The 22,469-nt window shown below is 39.9% G+C and overlaps 3 protein-coding genes across 5 annotated transcripts in view; 2 read left to right on the top strand and 1 right to left on the bottom strand.

The window, feature by feature from the left end:
• Positions 1-2,811: 2,811 nt before the first annotated feature.
• LOC6632921 (uncharacterized) lies at positions 2,812-3,711 on the top strand. Its single transcript, XM_002055888.4, has 2 exons — positions 2,812-2,964; positions 3,026-3,711. The coding sequence occupies exons 1-2, from the start codon at positions 2,944-2,946 to the stop codon at positions 3,431-3,433; spliced, it is 429 nt and encodes a 142-aa protein (XP_002055924.1). The 5' UTR covers positions 2,812-2,943; the 3' UTR covers positions 3,434-3,711.
• A 1,402-nt stretch (positions 3,712-5,113) lies between these two features.
• LOC6632920 (adhesion G-protein coupled receptor G6) lies at positions 5,114-8,021 on the bottom strand. Its single transcript, XM_002055887.4, has 2 exons — positions 6,728-8,021; positions 5,114-6,667 (listed from the first exon to the last, which is right to left on the bottom strand). The coding sequence occupies exons 1-2, from the start codon at positions 7,908-7,910 to the stop codon at positions 5,526-5,528; spliced, it is 2,325 nt and encodes a 774-aa protein (XP_002055923.2). The 5' UTR covers positions 7,911-8,021; the 3' UTR covers positions 5,114-5,525.
• Positions 8,022-11,849: 3,828 nt separating this feature from the next.
• The window catches only part of Gycbeta100B (guanylate cyclase soluble subunit beta-1-like), a 59,711-nt gene continuing 49,091 nt past the window's right edge, over positions 11,850-22,469 (top strand). Inside the window, exons 1-3 of one of the 3 annotated variants that reach the window (XM_070207717.1) lie at positions 11,850-12,045; positions 14,420-14,581; positions 16,540-16,613. In XM_070207717.1, the coding sequence (XP_070063818.1) occupies positions 14,579-14,581; positions 16,540-16,613 (77 nt within the window). In that variant the 5' untranslated portion in view covers positions 11,850-12,045; positions 14,420-14,578. Of the gene's footprint in view, positions 12,323-14,419; positions 14,582-16,539; positions 16,614-22,469 lie in introns of all 3 variants that reach the window. The other 2 variants (XM_070207716.1, XM_070207715.1) reach the window with 2 other exon arrangements.

Raw genomic sequence — 22,469 nt, 5'->3', positions numbered from 1 at the left:
CTCTAGGGTAAATGGCAAGCAGATACCCTGTATTCAGCATTAAGGTTTGTATAAAATACTGCTTAAGAAGAATTAAAACAATTTATAAGAGTTTAAAATTGTGTATGTAACTAGTTCAAACCATTTTTGGATCGCTATTGAAAATATTTCATAAGTATAGTTTGGGTTTATCAACTTGTCTGTTGATACACATCAAGTATATACATACATTATGGACCATAAGAGAAAATCCATTGCGACTCATTTTGAAAAGTACAGGGTATGTAAATGGCATTGTGGGTAGTCAACCTCAACTTTACGATGATTATGATGCGCCTTCTGCGTACCATATGAAATATATATGACATTTGCCTGAGTTAATGCTGTACGCTTGCAGAGAAGGAGTCGTCATCAATATGGGGCATCCACTAACACACATTGCACAAATAATTTACATAGTAATTAAGCGAGCTTAAACGTTCTCATAACACTTTGAACAAGCAGCGCGCAGTTTTGCATATAAATCGAAATGTTAATGCAATCAAGCTGATCTGGATAGAATGGTAAATTCTAATTACGTAATGCTGCCGCTTAAATCAATTCCAATTCCAATGCAGTGCTTTAATTAAGTGCCATGCCTGGCGCTAACGTAGCGCATCATTTCCGTTTCCGTTTCGGTTTTCCAACTGATTTTCAACATCTACTCTCAACACCTTATGCTGATGCTGCGTCAGCGATAGTCGACTTGCCCTTTCCCGCCACCCATCGACCCATACACTCGCATACAAATGATAATGATTTGAATGGGGCAGCAGCGGAGAGAAGCCCTGCGCAGACAGACGCAGTTTGGTTTTGCCGCAATCACCGATTGCTACAACAGCTTCCAACTAGGTTGGGCTTGTGGGGGGGTTGATGATGGGCTGCTAAAAATTCCGAGAAATTCCATTAGATAATTGCATTGCTTGATGTGTGAAAACCCAATAAATGTAAATTGAATGCTACAATCCGATTACACAAACAGAAATTCATATTTACATAGAGTGTAAACTGAAAAGTTAAATTTGACCTTCTGTATTGATTCAATAAGAATAACAAAACGCAACTATAAATAACATTTAACTGCAAGGAAATTTTAAAAGCAAGTCCCTAAAATAGAGTTTTGTTGGGAATAGAACAATAAGCAATATTGAAAAAATCTTTGAAGTCTCAAAAAAATATTATATTTTTGTTGAAGAAAACAAAAACAAATTTAAATATTTGAATGAAATAGTACATGAGTCTTGTGATCTTAGAAATCGTTGTGCTTCAATATTTCATAGTGGCATAATAAATTAATTACACTAAGATTTTCAGGTTTCTCGTATTTTGTATTTTGATCACTAAGTTAATTTCTACAACAAATTAAGATTCTCAAATGCTGATAGATTTATCAATTGAATTATATAACAAACACATATATTTCGGACATTGTTAAAACGACATAAAGAGGAATAAATATCAAATTTCAGCATGCTAATTGATCGGTTAAACTAGCCTACTTTAAAAGTAATTCAATCTGTTATAGCTAAGCAGGCATTTTAGTAACGCATAAATATACATTGACTGTTGTTCGGCATATGAATAGCAAATTGAACAAGTTATAACCAAAAATGGCTAAATACGGACAATACAATATATTTCAGTTAAGTTGTCAAGCAAACAAATCTGAAAACTTTAACACAGACAGACAGCTAAACGAATTCTAAAATCAGTCATCGAATGGTCGTTTTGTTTGGGTTAATATAAAGGGGCAGCGATTAAAAATCAATATAAAACTACAGATGTCTTTGTATGATTATAAAGGGAGTGCTAAGCTCAAGACGTCTTTTGAAAGCAACTGAATATTATGTTAATGAAAATGACTGAAAAATGAATATGTACATGCAGTCCATAAAGACGCGGTGTCAAAAAAATGATGAATGTTGATATATTATGAGTTATTTGCATAATTATAATGGCGTGAACATCCAAAAAGTCGCCTCTCTGTCTAAGCCCGCCAAGAGATTCACGTGTAAGACTGGGCTTAAACAGAACCTCCAGATTATCTTGCCAATCGCAGCTGAGAAATTGTGGAGATTGTGTAGGTTTCTCTTTGTTTTATCTCCGTGGGCTGCGAGTTTGTTGGTTACGCGCACTGCTGATCGACTCAACTCGATTGATAAAGCCAGGCAAGTAAATAAACATAAGTAAGAGGCAGCTGTTAGAATTTAATATACCCTGTACAAAATAGGTCAAGTGCAAAGGCAAAATACAGATTAGTCTTATTGTCAAAATTAAAGAAAAGTAAAGAAGTTATTACTAACAGCTAATTAGGGTACAAGAACCTACAGTTCAATCTTTTTCTCCGCAGATTTTAAGAGTCTCGCAGAATTGAAGGTAACAAATTGAAAATACCCTTATAGGATTGACACAACTTAGATATACTCTTTTCGCTACAGTTTTGGATGAGTATAAGCTATAAAAATCAAATGAAGGCAAAACCAGATCAGGTTAAAGTTAAAGTGGACGCGCGCGCAAAAAAAAAACTACCAAAAAAACAAAAATCTGATCATGAGATGAATATTTGCATAAATCACGTGCTCCGTTGGCAGCGCTAGAAAAAGAATTAACTTTTAAAAATAAAGCGACAGCCACTAGCTGAACAACAACTCTAGACAGAAACAGATATAGAGATATAGTTGAGATGGAGATGGTTGGTATCGTGCTTAGCACTGGCCAGTTTAGAAAATTATGTAAATGCATTTGCGGCGGCCCGTGAACTTGAAACGAGATGATTTGCCATAGCCGAAAATTTGGGATTCAGTTGTCCAGTGGCTGTTAAACGAACGAGTTGGCGAGCGAGTGTGTATCGAGCATCGAGTACTCAGTAGCGAGTATCGAGTATTGGCGTGAATCACAAAAAACGGTCAGTCGTGTGTGTAAATTATGTACAAAACGTGCCTCTGTGTAAGTCGTCAACGGGCAAACAATTTGTCAATTTGTATGTGGACTGTAATTTATCTTGCAGCTGATAGCGGTGCTGGGGGTCGCATGCGCCGCCAATCTAGGCTACTTGCCGCGCCAGATGCAGCAGCAGTCGCTGCCACAGGTTCAGCCGCAGGGCCAGGCGTATTATTATAAGGCGCCCAGTGTGAGCACCATGGCGGCGTTGCGTCGCATCATACAGGGTCACCTGCAGCGTTTCCAGCTGGCGGACAGGCAGCGTTTGCTGCTGTGGCAGGCTAAGCCGGAAGTGCAGCTGCAATCATTGCAACGGCAGCCCGCTGTCGCTGCCACACAGCAGAGCTTGGACTATGGGGTGCCACCAAATACGCCAACACCCAAGAACTATGCAATGAATTTCCTGCCTGACGGCAAGGATGTGGCACCCGGAACTTCTTACATACCGCTCAAGCTGTTGCGGATTCGACGCTGATGTGAGATGACGCGCTCGCTGATTGACGCCGGCATCGGCGTTGGCGTCGGCATCGTCTGTTATTCAAATTAGTTCGAGGCAGCGGCATGTGGAATGCCGTTCTTGATAAGCAGCCAGTGGCAACCAGTAAATGAGGTTAATTTGTTATAATCCTACTGGTTGTTATATAATTTAACGTTATATTTAAATACCATCAAGCATAGTCTCTAAGCATTCCGTATTCTAATTTAAGCCCAAACTAATTTGTGCCTACAAATACAAGTCGGAAAAAAGCATAACTGAGAGTTATACCTTTTTAATTTCAGCCTCCAAATGGCCGAATGAGATAAGGAAAACTAAAACAAAAATAAATGGCTACATTCAGCACATCGAAGTTTAAATACCCTTGTGGACAGGTGAATAGAATTGTGTAGCTCGTCTTTGCTGAGTTTCGTGAAGATATCCACTTTAATTCTTGGATCATACAACTATATTATATAGTGCACTGATTCGGCATATTTACTAACTGCAACAGAAAGAAGAACTGAGGGAGTAGCTTGTCCAGACTTAGCTGTTATGTCTTTATCCATGCGTTACTCTTTTCATAACAAACTTTATAATAGTCTCTGGAAGGGTATAAAATATAACAAAAAATACGCACCGCTCGTAATGGTCGCTAACTATGTTATGTTGAATACACAAAAAATACATTCACCAAAATTAAGTTTGTCATATGATTTACATAATTTAGAAGCTATAAATTAAAACGCACCAAAACAACAACAACAACCGGACAGGCGGCAAAAACAATCCCAACACAGAATTGCAATAAATTGATATATGTATAAGGTCAAGAGCCGTTAGGCAACCGTAGTTGGGATTAAAGTGTCAGCAACAATTTGAATGCCCTTTAGCTCAAAGCTATAGAATTTAATCAGATTAAGCGGTGCTGCTTTGAAATCATCTTTTAATTACATATTCATAATGGCCAAACACATTTCTAGATGGACATTTAACATTTGGCTGACACACCTAAACCGCTCTATTCTTATTGGGATTGTTTCATCACATGATTCACAACGTTTAAGCATATAAAATTTTTAAATATACATAATTAAATTTTTGCTGTACCGCACATCAAACTCGTTCTCTCATAATTATATCAATTTTTAACAATTGCTGAGATTTTTTGACATATTTCTTATTTATATATGCTATGCGAATTTTTATTTGATTTGAATGTTTTTATTAACACATCCTTTATCAATTTTTTTATCATCACAGTTAATAATTTGTGTTTTAATAAAAGCATAGCTATTTAAAAAGGTTTTAAATAATGTTTAGCTATTCTGTAATGGGAAGGTCAAATACAGTTTTATTTTTATGGCTTACTCATGCAGTAGCCTAGAGCTGCTCAAACAGCAAACCGGTTTGACTCACAGCTGAAACGGTTAAGCTGATAGGAAATGGGTTTGTGAACACGGTGTAACAAAAGGTGGCTGTCAAACCTTATTGCTGGTTGTGTGACATTGATAAAATATTGAACTTAAAGCTATCGTTAGTTTTTATTATCAAACATTTGATAAATTTCTGGAAAGTAGATTAGTTTGGTTAAAGCTGAATGTTCGAAACTAGAAATATTTCAATATCGATTGAGAATGTATGAAACAGTTGCAGTTGCAGCAGCTGAGGGCAATTAATAATGAATACAATTGAATTTGAATCCATATTTAATTTTTATTGATTATGTCGTATAGTTGGGTGAATCCAGGTATCTGCTAACTTGGTAGATTTGATACATTTTAAGCAGATATTTATACGGTATTAATTATCATTATAATTTATTATGGTATTATGTGATGTGCCTAAAATAAACTGTAAAGGTTCGTTTGCTTGTTAGTATCTTGAGTTGCATATTTTATAAGCATATTTTGTTAAAGGGCAAAAATGGCAAGCTGGTATAAGTAGGGCTCACGTCTGTTAAAGTTTGTTGGAAAAATTTCCACATGTTATTTGCTGTAGCTAATAGCAATGTCAGCATATTAGCAGCCACGTTGATTGTACCTGTGCTTATTATGTACTCGCATAAATGGATTACATGGATTAAATTTAGTTAGGATTGCATTCTTCTGGAATTGTTGCTTGATGACGTGGTCATCGATTGTTGTTCCGTTTTCGGCACTTTTAACCTAAACTGTTTGGGACTCATCAGATTCAGCCAGGCGTTTCGATTCGTCTTATTCAAAAGCACAAAATACACAAAGAGAACAAAGCCCTGAAACGTGGCCGTGAGGCAAAACAGATATGAGAATACAATGCTCAGATGCAAGTAGCTGCACAGACCAAAGATCCATGTGAGGCCCAGCAAAAAGAACAGCAGCACAGACAGGCGCAGCTGCTGGACAATTAGCTTGCGTCGAGGATTCAGCGCACGCTGTATGCTGTAAATTATGCATATCATCATGAACGCATTGGCGATGGTGACCAAGGCTATGGGCAGAACCACGCCCAGGGCCAGGCCATAGCCGGAGGGATAACAGAAAGTCGCATGGTGTTTCAACTGATGCGCCGATGGCTTAAATGACTTGGCGTCGAGCAGCACAACCGAAAGGGTGGGCAGCAGAGGCAGAGTCCAGGCAATCAGTGCTGATATGAGTATATAATGATTGGGGCGGGCCACGCCTATAACCGTAACATAACGCTGGAACTGCAGGAAGGCTATGATCAGCATCCAGCTGAAGATTACCAGCACAGAGTATTGCAGCGCAGCGCCCAAAATTAAGCAGCGGTGCCAGTTCCGCTCCAGAGTCAACCAGTCCTCGCCACCGCTGAGATAGACAAAGAGCAGCAGCTGCAGGGCAAGCGCCAGACAAAGATGCAGCAGCACCTTGGTAGAGGCCTGAGTGCGCCATTTCTTGACCAGCGCCGCGGTTAAAAAGATGCACAATAGTCCAAACAGCGATAGGCCGCAGCCCACATAGCTGATTATGTCCAGCAACTGCTCATGGCTCACGTCCAGCTGTAGTTGAACATTTTCCAGCTGCAGTTGGGCGTGGCTGCCACCAATCAGAAACGAAAACTGCGTCAAATGTTGTGCCTGGCAGAGCACGTTGAGTTCCTCCGCGCCGTTGCCGCTGCAGGTGGTGACGCCATCACTTAGCCAGTTCTTATAGTTCCAATAGCCGCAGTGGGTGCCTTCGCCAAAAGTCTTGCCCCTTGGCAACAAGAAGGGCAAAGGCGACGGTAAGCCAACTCCTGCATGGATGAAAGATTTTAAGCCTAGCCAAAGCTGAGCTGGTGCTAAGTTCAACTCACCTTCAAGTCCGGGTATGGATATGGAAAGTACTTTACTGTGTGGTCGCCCACTGCGCTGCTCGGCCGCCTCCACAAAGAGTCCGGCATGGGCGTAGACCTTGAGTATGACGTAGGAGGCGCCGCGCTCTTTCAGCTGACGCCACAGCTGCTCCGGCACGTAGGTGGCCGTCTCCAGATTTGTCTCACCTCTCAGCTGCTCCAGGTTCTTATTTTTATAAAGAAAGCGATACCAAAAGCCGCTGCCAGATGCCTGCCGATCTTCAGCTGCTGATGAATAAATGGCAATCCCTGTGATGTTTGCACATGTCGGGTTCACATAAAATACGCTCAGATTGTTGCTCATCAGTGCCTGCACGCCCAAGTGCGCATAGTTGAGTGTTTCCACGCCTTTGTCAGTCGATACCAAGGCTTCACTGGCTGCCCGACCACAGCTGTGGCTGGGCACCAGCTCTTGCGGCAGTGCATCCATGTATTCCTCAAATTGACTCAGAAGCGAGTTGGTTGCATTCAACTGAGCGGACAGGCGCAGTACCTGCGCATCGCCAGACATAATCTGTTGGCAAATGCTGACCAAATCTGCGCCCATTGCTGCGCTTCTTGGCTGCTGCTCCAGGAGCTTGGTAATTATACGCGTCGTGCTGTAGACATCAACCGGTGTCAACTGGTCATTTGCCTGGCTCAATAAATATTGCAGCCGGTTCAATGGAACCGGTTTGCTGCGGTTGCTGCTGTCCCCAACGAGCAGCTCGGTGCCCAGCTGGTAGAGCTCCCGGCTCAACTGGTTGCCGGCGCGGCAATTGAGCCGATTGAGTGGCTGCCACTGGGCTGTGGCGTTGCATAGTCGCCGCCAGGGCAGACCATACTCATCCAAGCAGAGATCGCGCATGGTGGCCCATTCGCCAGCTCTTGTGCATTCAAAATGATTCAAATGTGGCTCAAAGATAGACTGGCCATCAGCAGCCAGCACTTCGTAGTTGTGCTGGAAATCCTGTGCCTCACACAGGGCCACGGGCTGCAGCTTCATGTTTTGTTCTTTGCTAGCTACTTTCACTCTACTATAGTTCCTGGCCTGCCATTGTTGCGGTGGGTACTGTTGCACGCTGCTCCAGTTTGTGCTTGGAGTAAATCGCACATGTGCCTGGCTGGTCCACAGCCCGCAGAGTAGACAAAATTGCCAAAGCATTTTCCACTGGTTAATTACACTGCTCAACGTGGCACATAATTTAAGCTAAGTTAAGCCGTTAATCCGACGCGTTGTTGCCTTAGCTAGCACCGCGCTCGACTGTCGCGTTGTCTCGGCTTTAGAGCCCATCACGACTTGAGGTATTAAAGGTAATAAATTTGTAGCCAAGATGCGCTTATCCGCATTACGTAATTACTCACTTGTTCATTCATAAATACATACATAAATAAATAAATAAATATATAAATATATGAATGTATGCTATAAGCACATTTGCCACATTTTTCTCATTAGTTTCGACTTGAGATTTCTGCTGACTCTTCCAAGAAAAACACAAGTTCAAGTTCGATCGGTAGCTGCTTCACGTCAAAGCAATACACATTTGCAGCCCCCTCTTCTGTTCTATCCGCTCTCTTCAAACAAATAGCATTGCAGCAATTGTTCAGTCTGTCGTATTGAATAATAAGCAGCGATTCGAAGACTGTCGACAACATCTTGATATTTTCGAAAGCCTCTCGAGATTGGAGCAATGCGGCAGCTGTTAGGTCAGCTAAAAATCGTACAGTTAGGGTTTTATTTATTTATTGTTCTACCCTGCACCCACTGAATGGTAAAAAGGGTATTTTGGTTATGTGTAAAAGTGGTAATAGGGAGGAGTTATCTTCAACACCAACGAGTGTATTTCTCTTTGATCAGTACGACGAACTGTGTCGAGCTAGCCACATCCCTCGGTTATTTCATTCTGCATTTCTAAAGTTTTAAACAAAGTAAAGTTTTGTGTGTGTGTGTTGTTTTGTGCATATATTTGGAGTCGAATGACATAATATGTTTGTCGGTCGGCTTAGGGTATTGCCTAGTCGACCGTTCCCGATAAGAGCACTCGTAATTAATTTAATTTTATTTTTATTTTGTTTTGTTTTTGATCGAAACATGTGCGCTGTCTGGTTTTCGAGTGTGCCAACTAGCTGATATTTTATTCGTGTTACTTTTTAAATACTAGAATTTAATTAATGGACCACAATTGGAGATCAGATCAGCATTCTCAGCAGCTGCTACACGGACGACCTGCTGTGGCATCTGTACGCGGTCGCCAGGCTCCGTGCTAATCTCATCCCAGAGAGGTGCCTCCAAAGGTAACAAATTTTAAATACCTTACAATCTCAATCGACTTTCTTGGAATTATCAATGTAAATAGCTCTTCGAAACACCATATAAACAACAAAACATTGTTACTGTAGCTTATTTTTTGGTCTTTCCCTTGGTAGAGAACTGAAAGTACTGATCGATTAAAAAAAAAAATTGTAATATTGACTATATATTATACATTAAAGTATGGTATATTAGGGCTGAAACGGCTCCCTCCTTGGAATAAGGGTTCACAATCTTTTTTTCTATATTTTTTTTAATTCAGATTCAAGCTTTGGTTTGTCCAATCTTCAAAATTGTAATGGTACATCTACATTTTGGGCTGGAAATTATTCAACCGAAAAGCACAATTACAAAATCGCCATCTTCCAATTATGATTAGATTAATTTGAGGCCTATTTATGCGAATGACTCCGTCTTCAACGTTTTTACCGATTCGGTGAATAATTAATCATTAATTATTTTTAACTGAAAATTATATAAATTCTCAATCATTTCAGACAGTTAAATTTTAAAATACATTTTTCTGACAACTCTCACATGTTGACTTCACTAGTCACTCCCAAAGAAATGTATTTTCTTTATGTCATCCTCATTAAACCATCTTACAAGCTGGTACAGCAACTAATGCAAACTCATGATACATTTGATTGCTGCTGTTGTACTTGTTGGTTTACAATTGCCTTTGGCCACTTTGCAGCAAGTTGCATATTTGAGATGTCGCATATTTTGGTCAACTGCAGGAAGCAGTCAGTCCTGTCCATTGTGCTGTTGTGATCCATACCTGCAACTGGACTGTGCAATTTTGCAGAATATTCAAATATTTGTGCAAAAACAAAAAGCGAAATGTGCAAAGATGTGCATTCAAATGCAATAAAACTGCTGAAGCGCAAATAACTGGAACGAAGAAAAATTAGTGTCGAAATGCAAATAAATAAAATCATAAGAATATGATTGTGCATCAATAATTTATTTGCGTTTTGCGCCGCTGGCCAGACTGCTGGTTAAATATTGAATTAATGGTGTAAAAAGGGTGAAGTAAATGCCTAGTCATGCGAGGGTTTTTTAATACTATACATTGTCCCTATAAGATAAACAGTTGCTTCTTCGTTCGTCATTAACTCGGACTGCATTGAAATGCATCCTAATCCTTTTATTCTCTCCCTTTCATTTTACTCCAGCTATACGCCTCATAGCCCAATAATACCTTTGTGTGTGGCAAACAATATCATTGATAACCAGGAGTGGAGCGAGGAGTGGGCGTTAGCTGGCCCTTAGCATTAGGCTGTGCATCCCGCTTAGACAGCTGGCTACAAGTTTTTGGCTCTGTGAAGTGCCCTGGATGCTTGGTTGGTTCCACTTCAGGAATTTATTTACTCAAGTGTGATGTGATTATCCTTGCTGCACTTGTCCTTTGTTTCTATGCGCAACCTCTAAAGGGCTGGGCACGCAGTCAGAAACCATTATTGTCAGAGAGCTTGTGTGCGTGTGTGTTTGTGTTACACTGCAATTGAGGGACTATTTGGTTCGCAGCGTAACTTCCTCGCTAGCTTCTTGCTTGTTAATTAAACGTCACACAGATTAGCATCTTTGCGGCCTGCACTTGATTAGAAAAAACCTAACGCACCATTTCATTCGTACAATAGCCAGCAGCTTTTTACCTAAGCACTTTCCGCACACTTGTAGGGTATGATAGCTGTTGCGTGAGTTCTATGACAGAAGTTTCATGCTTGAGTGTTCTTAATTTGTGACTTTGTGCCTTTTTAAGCATCGCCTACTTTGTTTTCTCTTGTAGGACCAGCCGAGTAAGGGTATTTGATTTGTAGCCGCGACTTTCGACTTTGATTCGAATTGTCTGCTGCATGCCGCGGGCGCTAATGCCCCGGCTATACCTGGCTTCAGTTCTCTCTATTCAAGGCTCGTTCCATCAGTGTCAACGCCATAGTCCGTCCGTCAGTGGCAGCTCTGCCGTTGGCTTTATGCCGACATTTATCAGACATCGCAACTGACTTTTGTTGTGGTCGCTGCGGCTGCACTTGCAGCCTTTCAGCGTGGGTTAAATAAAAGCTAAATTAAAACAAGTAAAAATAAAAATGCGAAAGGCGCCCAGCTTGTGACTGACAGATACTCTCTCATTAATGTAACCATGTACTATGAGTTTTGAAGTTTGATTTTCTTCGTAGTCAGTGGGTCAGTTCAACAGCTATTTGATAGCTTTTTCTAAGAAGCTTCCTAGAACCTCACAGATTATAATGTATCTTTTACATTGAGGCTCTTGCGACTGCCTTAAAAGTAATATATCCATATAATTATATCATGCCGAGTGAAAAACGTAGTAACAAACATCGCAAAGCATTTTATTAAATTATTCTGTGCCATATTTGAAAAAGTGTGCAATAAAACTTTTGATGGCAAACGATTGATGCATGTTTAAAACGAAATTGATCAGGTTAATTTTATATGTTATTTGAAATGCGATCATGAATTGGTGTTGCTTAATTGTAAGAAAAAATTAAATATTTTGACAATATTAAGACAATCTGAAGCAACGCCTATTATACTAATTAAGGATATGAGCATGTTAAATAAAATCATGTTCGTCTTATAAAGATTTCAGCTTAAGTGTCAATAGCGCCATCTGTATGCCAGTAGCTGCAGCTAACATAATAGAGAGCGCGCGCAAGAGAGCTTTTGGCAGCTTTTTAGCCAACAGCTGAGCGTGAGTCTGGCAAACTGGCAAGCGGCTGGCAGGCGACAGGAACTGACACAGCTAGCGAGCCAGTGGCAGTTTGGGAAAAGCGCACAAGTGTCCTAGCGCTTGGCTGCTTTGTCCTTTAATACAACAAGCATCAAGCGGCGTCTGCTCAGTCGTCGATGGCTGCTACAAGCGAACTGTTTAAGCATTGCGCTCGCACATTCTGACCAAAAGTCTACTCAAAGTAGGCTCGCGCGCGCTTCGCTTATCAAAAAACAGACGAACGTGAAAGTTGTGAGTGTGAGTGTGTTTTTGAGTGTCTTTGATTGTGTATGTGTGCGTGTCAAGGAACTGAATTGAAAGTCAAATCTAAAATACAATACAAATAAATCACTAGCCAAAAGTAAAACAAAGGCGCGTAGTGATTAAAATATATATTTAAAAATAAATAAGGCAAACAGCGTCGGGCGCTAAATAATAAAAGCCAAAAAAAATGTATCAAAATAGTATGAAATAATAAGGAAACCCGCCAGAGGACTCAGCCAATGCGACGTATGCGCAACGCAGGCTTGTACGAATATTAAAGCATACTTTTGAGGGCTCTAATTTATTTCGGTGTGCGTATTTCGGTCGCTATTGTCTCTATCAACCCACTGGGAGGGGCGGCAAGAGCCGTGCTACAATTTATGTTAGCGTTTTTTTCTTGGTTTTTGTTTTTGGTATTCACAACAAAATTACAATAGCACAAGTGGACGAAATGTTGAAACAAAACGTATAGAAATATTTGCCTCAATATGTCAAAGTTTATTAGACATTTGGCTTTGCGTGCCCGCGGCAATTTGTGGACAGTTGTTGCGAGTTATTGTTGTCGTTGTTTCTTTTTGTCTGCATGGATAGTAAAACGTCCATTAGTTTTGATAAATGTGCGCCCAGTTGAACATACAATTGCCCAATTCAACTGGCCCCCGGTTTTGGCTCATTATGAAATGAGTTTCGGGCCGCCTAATGACCAGCTCATCATTTACTCAGTTATTGTACGTTTAGTGCCAAATTGACAGACAATTTGTGCGCAAATAACGAGCAAAAATATCATTTAGTTATTACAGTTGAATAACACTCGCGTGCTTGGCACTTTCGTGCAGCACTTGGTTGACAAAACGTTTATAAAGCAGGCCCCCAGCCCGTTTAAAATTGCCATTGCTTAAGCCACAACAAACAGTTGACAGCACTCAATGCCACTCGAACCCTATTCACACTTTGCCGCTGCCAAGGCGCCTCCTATTTACCAAAATGTCAAATGTTGCACGTAATTAAAATTCGCTGAATTGGAAGCCACTCGAGCCGGGTGGCAAGCAGCTATGGATCTATGGTGTTGCCTGTTAGTCTGGGGGTTGACTGTCAGGTGAAGTGCGACCTCATTTGCCGCGCTAAATTCATCTGATTAATATGCAATAAGAACCGAAATCAGTTAGCAAATCGGCTAAAAGCAAACAACTGAGCCAAAGGTTGACAGCGATAAGCGACAAATGTGACGCAGGGCCAGAAGCAAAAGTTAAACAATGAGACGCTGCTCTATATAAAGCTGTAATAACTACAGATTGTATGCACATATATAAATATATAAGATATATATATATATATATATATATAGCAGGGGCGTGCACCTTAACGAGCTTGCTAATGGCACATAAACACACACACAAACATGTAAAGACACACAAGATAAAAATCGATATTTTACTTTGAGCTTTAAAAAACTTGTTCCAACTTTGTGGCCGCCCCAAGTGGCATTAGTCTTAAAGTTGACTTGGCAAACTGGGCATATCCTTTCATTCAGTCAAACCTGCAGTAATGCTTCTTCTTCTTATTGCTTTATGGCAACGATCCTGCATAGTTGCATGCCCCAAAGTGTTCATTTTGCAGCGCTGCTGACTTCAAAATGGTCGACGCCTTAATTGCCGCACACTCGGCGCCGCGCATAAATTTGGTGCTACGCTTGACTTGCCACACACAAACTCGCTAACACACACATATTCATTCGTCTTTGTGTATGTGTGTGCGTATGTGTAATTAAGCAGCCTTCTGTATCCTTTGGGCCGATTGCTGTTGCCATTTTGGCTGCTCCTTGCATGCCTTTGTTGTGACCCAGTTGTGTTGGCTGTGTGCGCCTTTGGCTGTTGCACGTGTTGCATGTGGCATGCAACTATGCAATAACAGCTGCAATAAGCCGCCAGCAAATGGCACAACAACTGCTGTAGGAACTGTTGTCGGGAAATGCTACGAGCTGAGCTCCTTGAGAGCTCACTTGCACTCATTCGAATATTTGATTAGCATTTCGTCCTTTCAAAAAACAGCGAGGCGTGGTCCCTAAACATATGCAAGGGGGCTGGCCAGTAGCTCCACCAGGCGAATAAAAATAAAAGCAAAGGCCAACAAAATTTAAAAGCGAATACGAAACGAAACGGAACCAAATGCGGAGCTGAAAACATTGTTAAGCCGATTTCAATGTAGAAATTCATGAAATATTCATGTCCTTTGTGGCATTTCTGGTGCTAAACTCGTGACAGCTGAGCGCCCTACAGCAAACCTTAAAGTTTACGAATAACTTTTGTGCTCCTAAAATACATTTCTTTGACATATTCGCTCGAAAAATATATTTATTGAGCAGATCTTTAGACAAACATACAAACAATGTTTCACTCAAATGCGTTGCAATTAAATATTGAATACGTTATGAATCGCATTTGATCAACATATTTGTGCAAGTGAATTAAAACGCCAGCAAATATTTTTGCATTTCAAAAATATAACCACACAGGCTGCTAAAATGGTAAGTTGGTGTATTCTGTATTCAGAGTGGATAAGTATCTAAATTGAATATATATTTAATTCCTTGTTGTGTAGACCCAAAACTAAGTCAAATAGCATGTCATCAGTTTATGCGAATAAGTAATTGATGGCTCGACTTGAAAAGACAAATTAAATTTTCATGTCAAAAATTGCAAATGCTTTAACAAAAAAATGTAGAAATGAAAATGAAATGAATAGAAAATTGTTCGGGCCGAACAAAACATGTTGAGATAGTTGAGCGGATGCATAAATATTAATATATTCATGACAATGATTGATCTAAAATAATATTTTGATGGATCTGATAAATTTCTTTTTACTTTTCCAAACAGCACAAGCAAATTAAATGAAACCCACAATCTTTGAATTTAGCAGCAGGATAACAAAGGCATATATTTAATTATTTCATAACATATATATTAATTAACATTTACTCATTTTTAATTTGTCTGTTTCCTTTGTAAATTTATTATTATTGCTTTTTATCGGTGTGAATAATAACAAAAAACTACAAAACATATCTAAATGGAACTTTGCAGCTGGAGTTGGGTTTGGTTTGACCTCCATTCGGTCAGGCAATTTGCCAGGACACACTATTTTATAAATCTGAATGAAGATAGAGGAAAGCAAAGATAATCAGTAAAGTGTTGTTTGAAAAGCATTTAATTTAGATTTCGAACTCTGCGGTCCGAGTTTGCTTTTATTATGCATTTTGATTTGAATGTAGTTGAATTATTTCATAAACATAACTCGTGTATGCTGATAAAGCGATATATGTATATAATTCAGATATTTAACATCGAAAATAAACAGTCTTTAAAAATCTTAAAGGCAGGGCAAATTAAATGCCAAGGACAATGATAGAACTCAACTTGCTATGCGAATCAACTCAATGACAAGGCAAACAAAGTTCCCGTGTTGACATGTCGCACACACAGCCACACAGCACACACACACGCACACACAGCCACACACGCGCACGCATATCAGCAGCGTTCACTTTTAATGATAGCGATTTTCGCATTTCTTCGCATGTTTTTCCATTCTATTTTCAAATTACGCAGAGCTGGGGCCCACGTATAAGAACGTTTCCATCAGCTGCATGGCTCAAGTTGTTGTTTGTTTGGCTTAGGTTTGATATTATTGTTGTTGCTATTGCTTTGTTGTTGCTGCAACATTTCAATATATGCGCAACAAACACAATAAACATCAAATATCGGTTAGATACATCTTCATCAGGCAACTCATGAGCTGGGTGGGGGCCACTAGACGTATGCGTAATGTATGTAAATATATTTGAAGTATTTTCCTTGCTTGCTTTACATTACTTCCGGCGGAAGCGATTGATTGTGCGCCATCTTGAAGTGCTCTATGGGCATGTTTCTACTTACGTGTGTCAGCGTGTGTCTATGTGTATGTGTGTGCGCCTGTGCTTGATTTCGCATAACAAATCAAATTGATTGCTTATGGGATACATTTAAAAGAAATGAAATGCGCAATCCTTATTGATTTCACATTTTTCACAACGAGCTGGCCCCTTAAAAAAAATGAGCTTAAACGACTTTTTCGTTTTCCTTAGCTATTTATTATTTTTATTTTTTTGGTTGAGTGTTAGCTGGACTCCATTTTATTATCACTTATTTGGCCTGCAAATGTAATTAAAATGTTGCCGACATTCAATTTTGCTCGCACTTTTATGAATTCATTTTGAGTGCCCATAAAAATGTCTGTAATTTCTGAAGGGCCGCCGCGTTTGGCCACTCACCAGTTAAATTGAGATAAATGAAAACCAGACAATGATAATAATACTCTACTCGAATATGCATCATATATTTAGCATAAATATATTGCTGCGCAATAATATAATGAACCGCCCTTTCGTGCCCATAAACTAAAACACTGTTTTTCATCTATTTCTATTATTATTTTTATTTGCAGTATGGCTTTGTTAACTACGCTTTGGAGTTGCTGGTGCTTAAATATTTCGACGAGGAAATATGGGAGAAGATCAAGTAAGTACCGCCAACAACATAACAAAGCAACAGCTCGGAAAACTCATTAGAGGCGCCTAATGCGAAAAGTACGGTCGTGCTAAGGCAGAACTTGGTATATTTTCAGAAATTAATGTGCGACTTTTATTGCGTGTCTGCCAGAAATACGGTTAAGCTACTTGCCCAGAAAATGGGATCAAACATTTTTCATTGCACATCATTTGTGCTTGGATACAATGGCAACTGAAAGTTTTGATTAGCATAATGAATTACGCACAAGTTTATTAGTTTAGGCAGAAAAGTGCGAGCTTCTATTAAGATTATGATGCAAATGTCAGTAGCTATTAGCTACAATGAATAGAGCTGCGGTGATTAAACTGAAGATGTACAACAGAAACAAACTTAATCAAGAAAGCACTTTCCGCACTTGACTCCTGCTTGCCTCAATCTGAAATGAAATTATTAAGAATATGAGAGTTGGAGATATCTTTTTGAAGACGTACCACAGGGAGTTTCATACATTGTGTATTTGCATTGAATCGATTCACTAGAAGGAAGAAGCTGGGATTAGAAGAAATCGGTTAACTAGAAGGGCGAAGCTGGAATTAGTAGGAAGCTTGAATTAAATAAACATCGAATCGATTAACTATAAGGGGGAAGCTGGGATTAAAAGAAATATTGATATCCTTTAAGCTGAAATAAAAACATTTTAGATTTATTTTTTCAAGGTTTAAATTCTTAATCCACAAAAAAAGGTAATAATAATAACTATAATTACAATAATAATAATAACAATAATAGAAAAAAATTAATACTTATAATTATTATCTACCTGACTGCTATCTGGAAAGTAAATCTAATCAGCACACTGTAATAGATAACAATGTGTTTAAACGACACCTCACAGTCCCTGATTTAATGTCCTTAACATACCCAAGCACGCACTCAAACAAACACACAAGCACACGCACATGCACAGGTCCTTGGCTAATTGCCGGAAGTATGCACAACAGTTGCGGCATTTGTATATGTTTATCTACTATCCAACTGCCGAGCTATGCCTCGGGTTACTGGTAACGGTTACAGTTTTAGATGAAATGAACAAATGAAGAATGTGGCGCATTTAATTAATAACTAAAATAAACATAAATTTATGCTCAATTGTCTGCCAACACGAGGAGCAATTAACTAATTATACATTTTTCACATGGGCGAAACGTGCACATGAGTATATAAATTAATTGAATGCGTATGCGTGTGTCTGTGTGTGTACACTGTGTGTGTTTGTGTGTTTGTTGTCAGAGGCACATAAACAAAGCTAAACACGCGTCGCATTAATGTTAACAACGATTTGTGGGTCTCGAGCTGAGCTAAGCTCGAATGCAGCGCAAGAATTAACGGATATCCGGCAAATACAATACCAAAGCGCCCAACAGCCTACTGTGTTTATGAATGGGCTGAATGAGCGTGTGTGCGTGTGTGTCTATAACCAAATACAATTCGCATTTATCTTAATTAAGTTATTGATATTGCGTGTGTATTTGCTAAGCGCCCGTTTGTAGCTCTGTGTTTGCTCCTTTTTGAGGCTGCCTTTGACTTCGCCCTTGCCGTTGCCCTTGCCTGAGTCATGCGCTAATTTCTCTAGCTAGTCCTTTCCATTCTTGTGGGTTCTGCGGTAACCAGTCAACCGTTCGTGCATGACGTCAGTTGCTGCTTTAGCTAATTGAGCAAGATTTATGATTTTTGATTGCCGAACCGCAAGTCAGCTGCCAAAACAGTCGCAGCATTAACTTGTACAGCAACCCCTTTTAATTATCTACATGAAAGGCAGCAAATAAACAAACAAGCAAACGGCAACTTTTCTCATTTATTGCGGCTGGTCGCAGCATTCGAGAAAAATGCGCTCAACTTGACCCTAGCCTAAGCGGCTGCTGCTGCCATTGAGGCTGCCAATGACTTGACTTTAATTACATTGCAGCCAGCTGGCATTGGCAGTGGGCAATCAGTGCAACAGCAACAGCAGCAGCAGTCATTGTGGCAGTCAGTGCGGCAGTCAGTGCGGCAGCTGGAAGTGGCAAGAGCCACACTCATTATACTGCCACTTGAGGCGACCAGGCATTGGCATTGACGTTCGCCCACACTTAAGTCAACACACATACTCATGCAATTGCAATTGGAGCTGGGCACGTGTCGTGTTTTCTTTAGATTGAAAGATGTTGCAAAAAGCGTTATAAACTGTGTCGTGCCTGCTGATGCCTCTTTTTTTCAACGCACTGTTAAAAATGTCAACTATTGTCTGTGTTCGAGTGAAGTTAACGTAAAAACTAGCTCGAAAAAAAAGACGTGCTTAACAAAAGGGAATCGTGCATAAATTGACAAATGTAAAACGCAAACACCATAAAGTAAAATAAATAAAATAAATAAAATACTGCGCTATGCTGACAAGAGATACCATTTTGTGAGCGTTCGTGTAATGTATGCTTATAAAATCAACACGAAAATACAACCGAAAACGTTGCGCTCATTTTTATCTAATTTTTATTAGGCCGGACTTGATCACTTTGAACAAAGGTGCACGACCTAAGACGATATATTTCATGTTAATAAAAATTTGCTATTGCATCTCCTCGTATTTCGTATTTACCTATGTATTTATTTGTTGTATGATGTACGTGAATTAAAGCGAAGTTGTAATTTATGTTTCGAGTTAATAATTGTGATTTGATGCGTACTCGTATTGAGAAAATATATAGGAAAGCACGACTAAGCGCGACCATATACGATGTAGACACATGCATATGTTGTAAAAAGCTATAAAAAACCTTAATTTAATTGAATACAAATTAAAATATTAGAATAGTCGCGTCGAATATTAAATGTGTGTTTGCATCTTATGCCTTGCAGCTACGTCGTGACACATTCGCATCTCTAAAAAAAAAACAGTCGCAGACAAGAGTTGTCGTCCTCGTTTGCCTCTCGTTTAGTTGCACTCGAAGGCATTGTCAAAGCGTTCATTAAAAAGAAAACAGGACCAAAGGCGTATACCATTGACAGGATACAAGGAGCAGCGCATACGTGCGTGCGCGCTATAACGTCTGTCTGTGACTGTGTCTGTGTCTGCCCCTGTGTGCCCCTCTCTGTCTGTCATTCTGTCTGTCTGTCTGTCTGTCTATGTCTGAGCCTTCAATATGAATGGCAATGGCATTTGCCTTGATTGACGCACTACTGACCGCAAATGAATGAATGTTTATAGCTGTCTCTCTTCCTCTCTATTCCTTTCACTCACTTTCTCTTTCTCTCTCGCTCTCTCTGACTTTTTCTGTCACTTGGCCTCTTGTTGATGATTGCTTTTAAAGCTGACAGCTGCTTTATTTAGCTTTAAAGCCAGACACCGTGGCTATTTTAGCCGGCGCTCGTGCACGCCCGCACTTAATCAGAATCTGTGCGCTAAGTGCTTTATGGGCTGCTTCTTCTTCTAATCGTTATTGCTGTTGTTGTTGTTGTTGCCGCATAATTGCAACACATCAATCTGCAAATGAGCTTCATTAATTTGCCAAGCATAGAAGAACAAGCAGAAGATTAAGCTTAAAGTGAAATCAGATTTAACTGCTTGGAAATATGAGCTTGAATTTTGCTATTGTTTTTGCTTTTATACCCTGCACCCATTGTAAATACTTGCCCTGACTGACCAACTGATTGGTGATCAACGCACATCCCAAACCGTAGGAGCTAAGCAGCAAAACTTTTCACTTTTCGCAAAATCTAAGCTCCTTCGGAGAAAAGTGAATGTTAATGATTTTTTTGTTGAATTTTAAGTTGTGTCCGATATGCATAAAACTTATTTTCAAAGCTCGTAATAAGAAAATAATAATAATGTCGTACTCATTATTTCAATGAATTTGGAAATTCCACTGGCAACAGTGGTAAATTGGCGGAAAACGTTTGTTTTGTTGTTGTTTAAAAATCATTTTCCCAGCCTTTTGAGAAGATTGATTTTACAGCCTAGAGTATATACTTTTATATGTATGTGTGTTTTTGTTATCAGGATGGCGAATTGAGATTTTCTAGCGTGTCTTCTAGAGATTTCAGAGGTTAAAGCATGGAAAATATCTTTTCGTTTATCATAGCCAATAGCACTATTATACACATACATTATACATAATATATATCGACAAATATTGAGTATATACTATGTGATCTAAAGAAAAAAGTTTTAGCAAGAAAGTTCTCGTAAAGTAAAAATTTGGTAATCCTTATAAAATATAAGAAAATCATTGCGAAAATAAAACTGGGTGACTTGTATGTTATTCGGAGAAGGGAATCTTCTAGTCGTGCACTCGCCACTAAACTGCTCGGACTTTTTACTCTAGCCTTGTGGCTTGACTTTGACTTTGATGTGGCACAAGAATCGCAAGGATTGAGTAGCGGCTCGTGCCCAATGCACAGCGGCTGTGACTGCGACTGAGGCCGTAGCGCTTGACATTAACGCTCGTGACACAAACACACACACACACACATGCACGCAGGCACACATGCACAGTTGGCCACGGTCAGCGTGGCAGTTGTTGTGCTAATACACAGACCGGAAATGTAGTTGACCCCCCGCAGCTGCCACCCGCAACATCTCTTTTTTATGCTGTCGCAATGTCGCTTTATTGTTATTGTTGCAAAAGTCCTTGTTATTGTTATCGTTGCTGCTGCTGCTGCTGCTGTTGCTGTTGTGCGTGTTTGTGGCACTTTAGACAAAAATCGATTTGCCTATAAAATGTTTTACACACACACACACGACAACAATAAGGCCATGCTGCATGTGTTCGCATGGCTACAAAGCCTCAAGGCCCAAAAAACACAGGCACCCACAGCCCGTCTGTCCGCCCGCCAGTCTGTTTGTCTATGTATGTCAGTCAACTGGCTTGCGCGTAAGTCTGTGAATATGTTCGCTCAGCTGAGCTGCTCTGCTTACTGCCAAAAATTCACTGCTAATGGGCACCACTGCCATGCCCGCATTCCACCCCAAACAAGCCTTTGGTCATTTGCTGGACCGCAGAGCCAACTGCCATGCGGGTAACTGCGCCGGGATTGATTATGCTCACATTGTGTGCGCTGCTTGCTTCGAAACGCTTTCAACTCAATTTCACAAAGCTAAATATAGTTCGGATTTGGTTGAGTTCATAAATAGCTGCAATTTGTGACTGAAACTTATAAAAGTTCAAGTGCTTCTAGGAACAAGTAAAAGAAAATCTATTTTTAATTTTAGTAAACTGTTATTTTAGCAGTAAACGGGCGAATCTGGGTCGTTTTAGCAGCTGGGAACATTGTCTTTATCGGTCTGCAATTGCGTTAGAATTTGCATCGGAGCCCAAACAAGCCGGGCCATAATTCTGTGACCTGGCCATGTCATCAGCGCTTTGTTAGCATTCGGGTCGCAGCTAGTGGCATGGAAAATTTGATATATTGACAAGGCATTGGATTAGCTACACGCCTCGCTTTGCCAGCGACACATTTGCGCTACGCTTCACTTATTGCACATACGCCCAGTGGTACGGTGCGCGTGTGTGTGTGTGCGTGAGTGAGGGGGGCATCATATTAAATGCAAATTTTTCAGAAAATTTTACCCGAAAAAAGAACAAGAAAAAATTAATGACCACTTACAAGTCGAAGCTTGAATACCCTTGCAGTCATGTGATTTAGAAGAAATTTTATGCGAACGATTTGCTTCTAACCAAATGTTTCAAAAAGTATCATATAATAAGCAGGATTATATGATATAGAACTTAGGAATGATATGGAACCGAATTTGACCGATTCTTTCTATGGAAATCTAGCATAGTACTCAGATATTGGTAAGGTTTGACAATTATGCAAGGAGCAGATGGA

This window comes from Drosophila virilis, chromosome 2 (genome assembly GCF_030788295.1).
Source record: "Drosophila virilis strain 15010-1051.87 chromosome 2, Dvir_AGI_RSII-ME, whole genome shotgun sequence".
Taxonomy (NCBI): Eukaryota; Metazoa; Arthropoda; class Insecta; order Diptera; family Drosophilidae; genus Drosophila; species Drosophila virilis.
The sequence above is the reverse complement of the archived record's forward strand: the minus strand, read 5'-3'. Positions and strand labels throughout refer to the sequence as shown.

What these genes read in the sequence shown, in the direction of transcription:
- LOC6632920 (XM_002055887.4), bottom strand. Translation starts at nt 7,910, where the DNA reads ATGCTTTGGCAATTTTGTCTACTCTGCGGGCTGTGGACCAGCCAGGCA. An exon ending in ATCCATACCCGGACTTGAAG is followed by an intron (nt 6,668 to 6,727) that starts GTGAGTTGAACT and finishes TCATCCATGCAG; the next exon opens with GAGTTGGCTTACCGTCGCCT.
- LOC6632921 (XM_002055888.4), top strand. Translation starts at nt 2,944, where the DNA reads ATGTACAAAACGTGCCTCTGT. An exon ending in TGTACAAAACGTGCCTCTGT is followed by an intron (nt 2,965 to 3,025) that starts GTAAGTCGTCAA and finishes TTTATCTTGCAG; the next exon opens with CTGATAGCGGTGCTGGGGGT.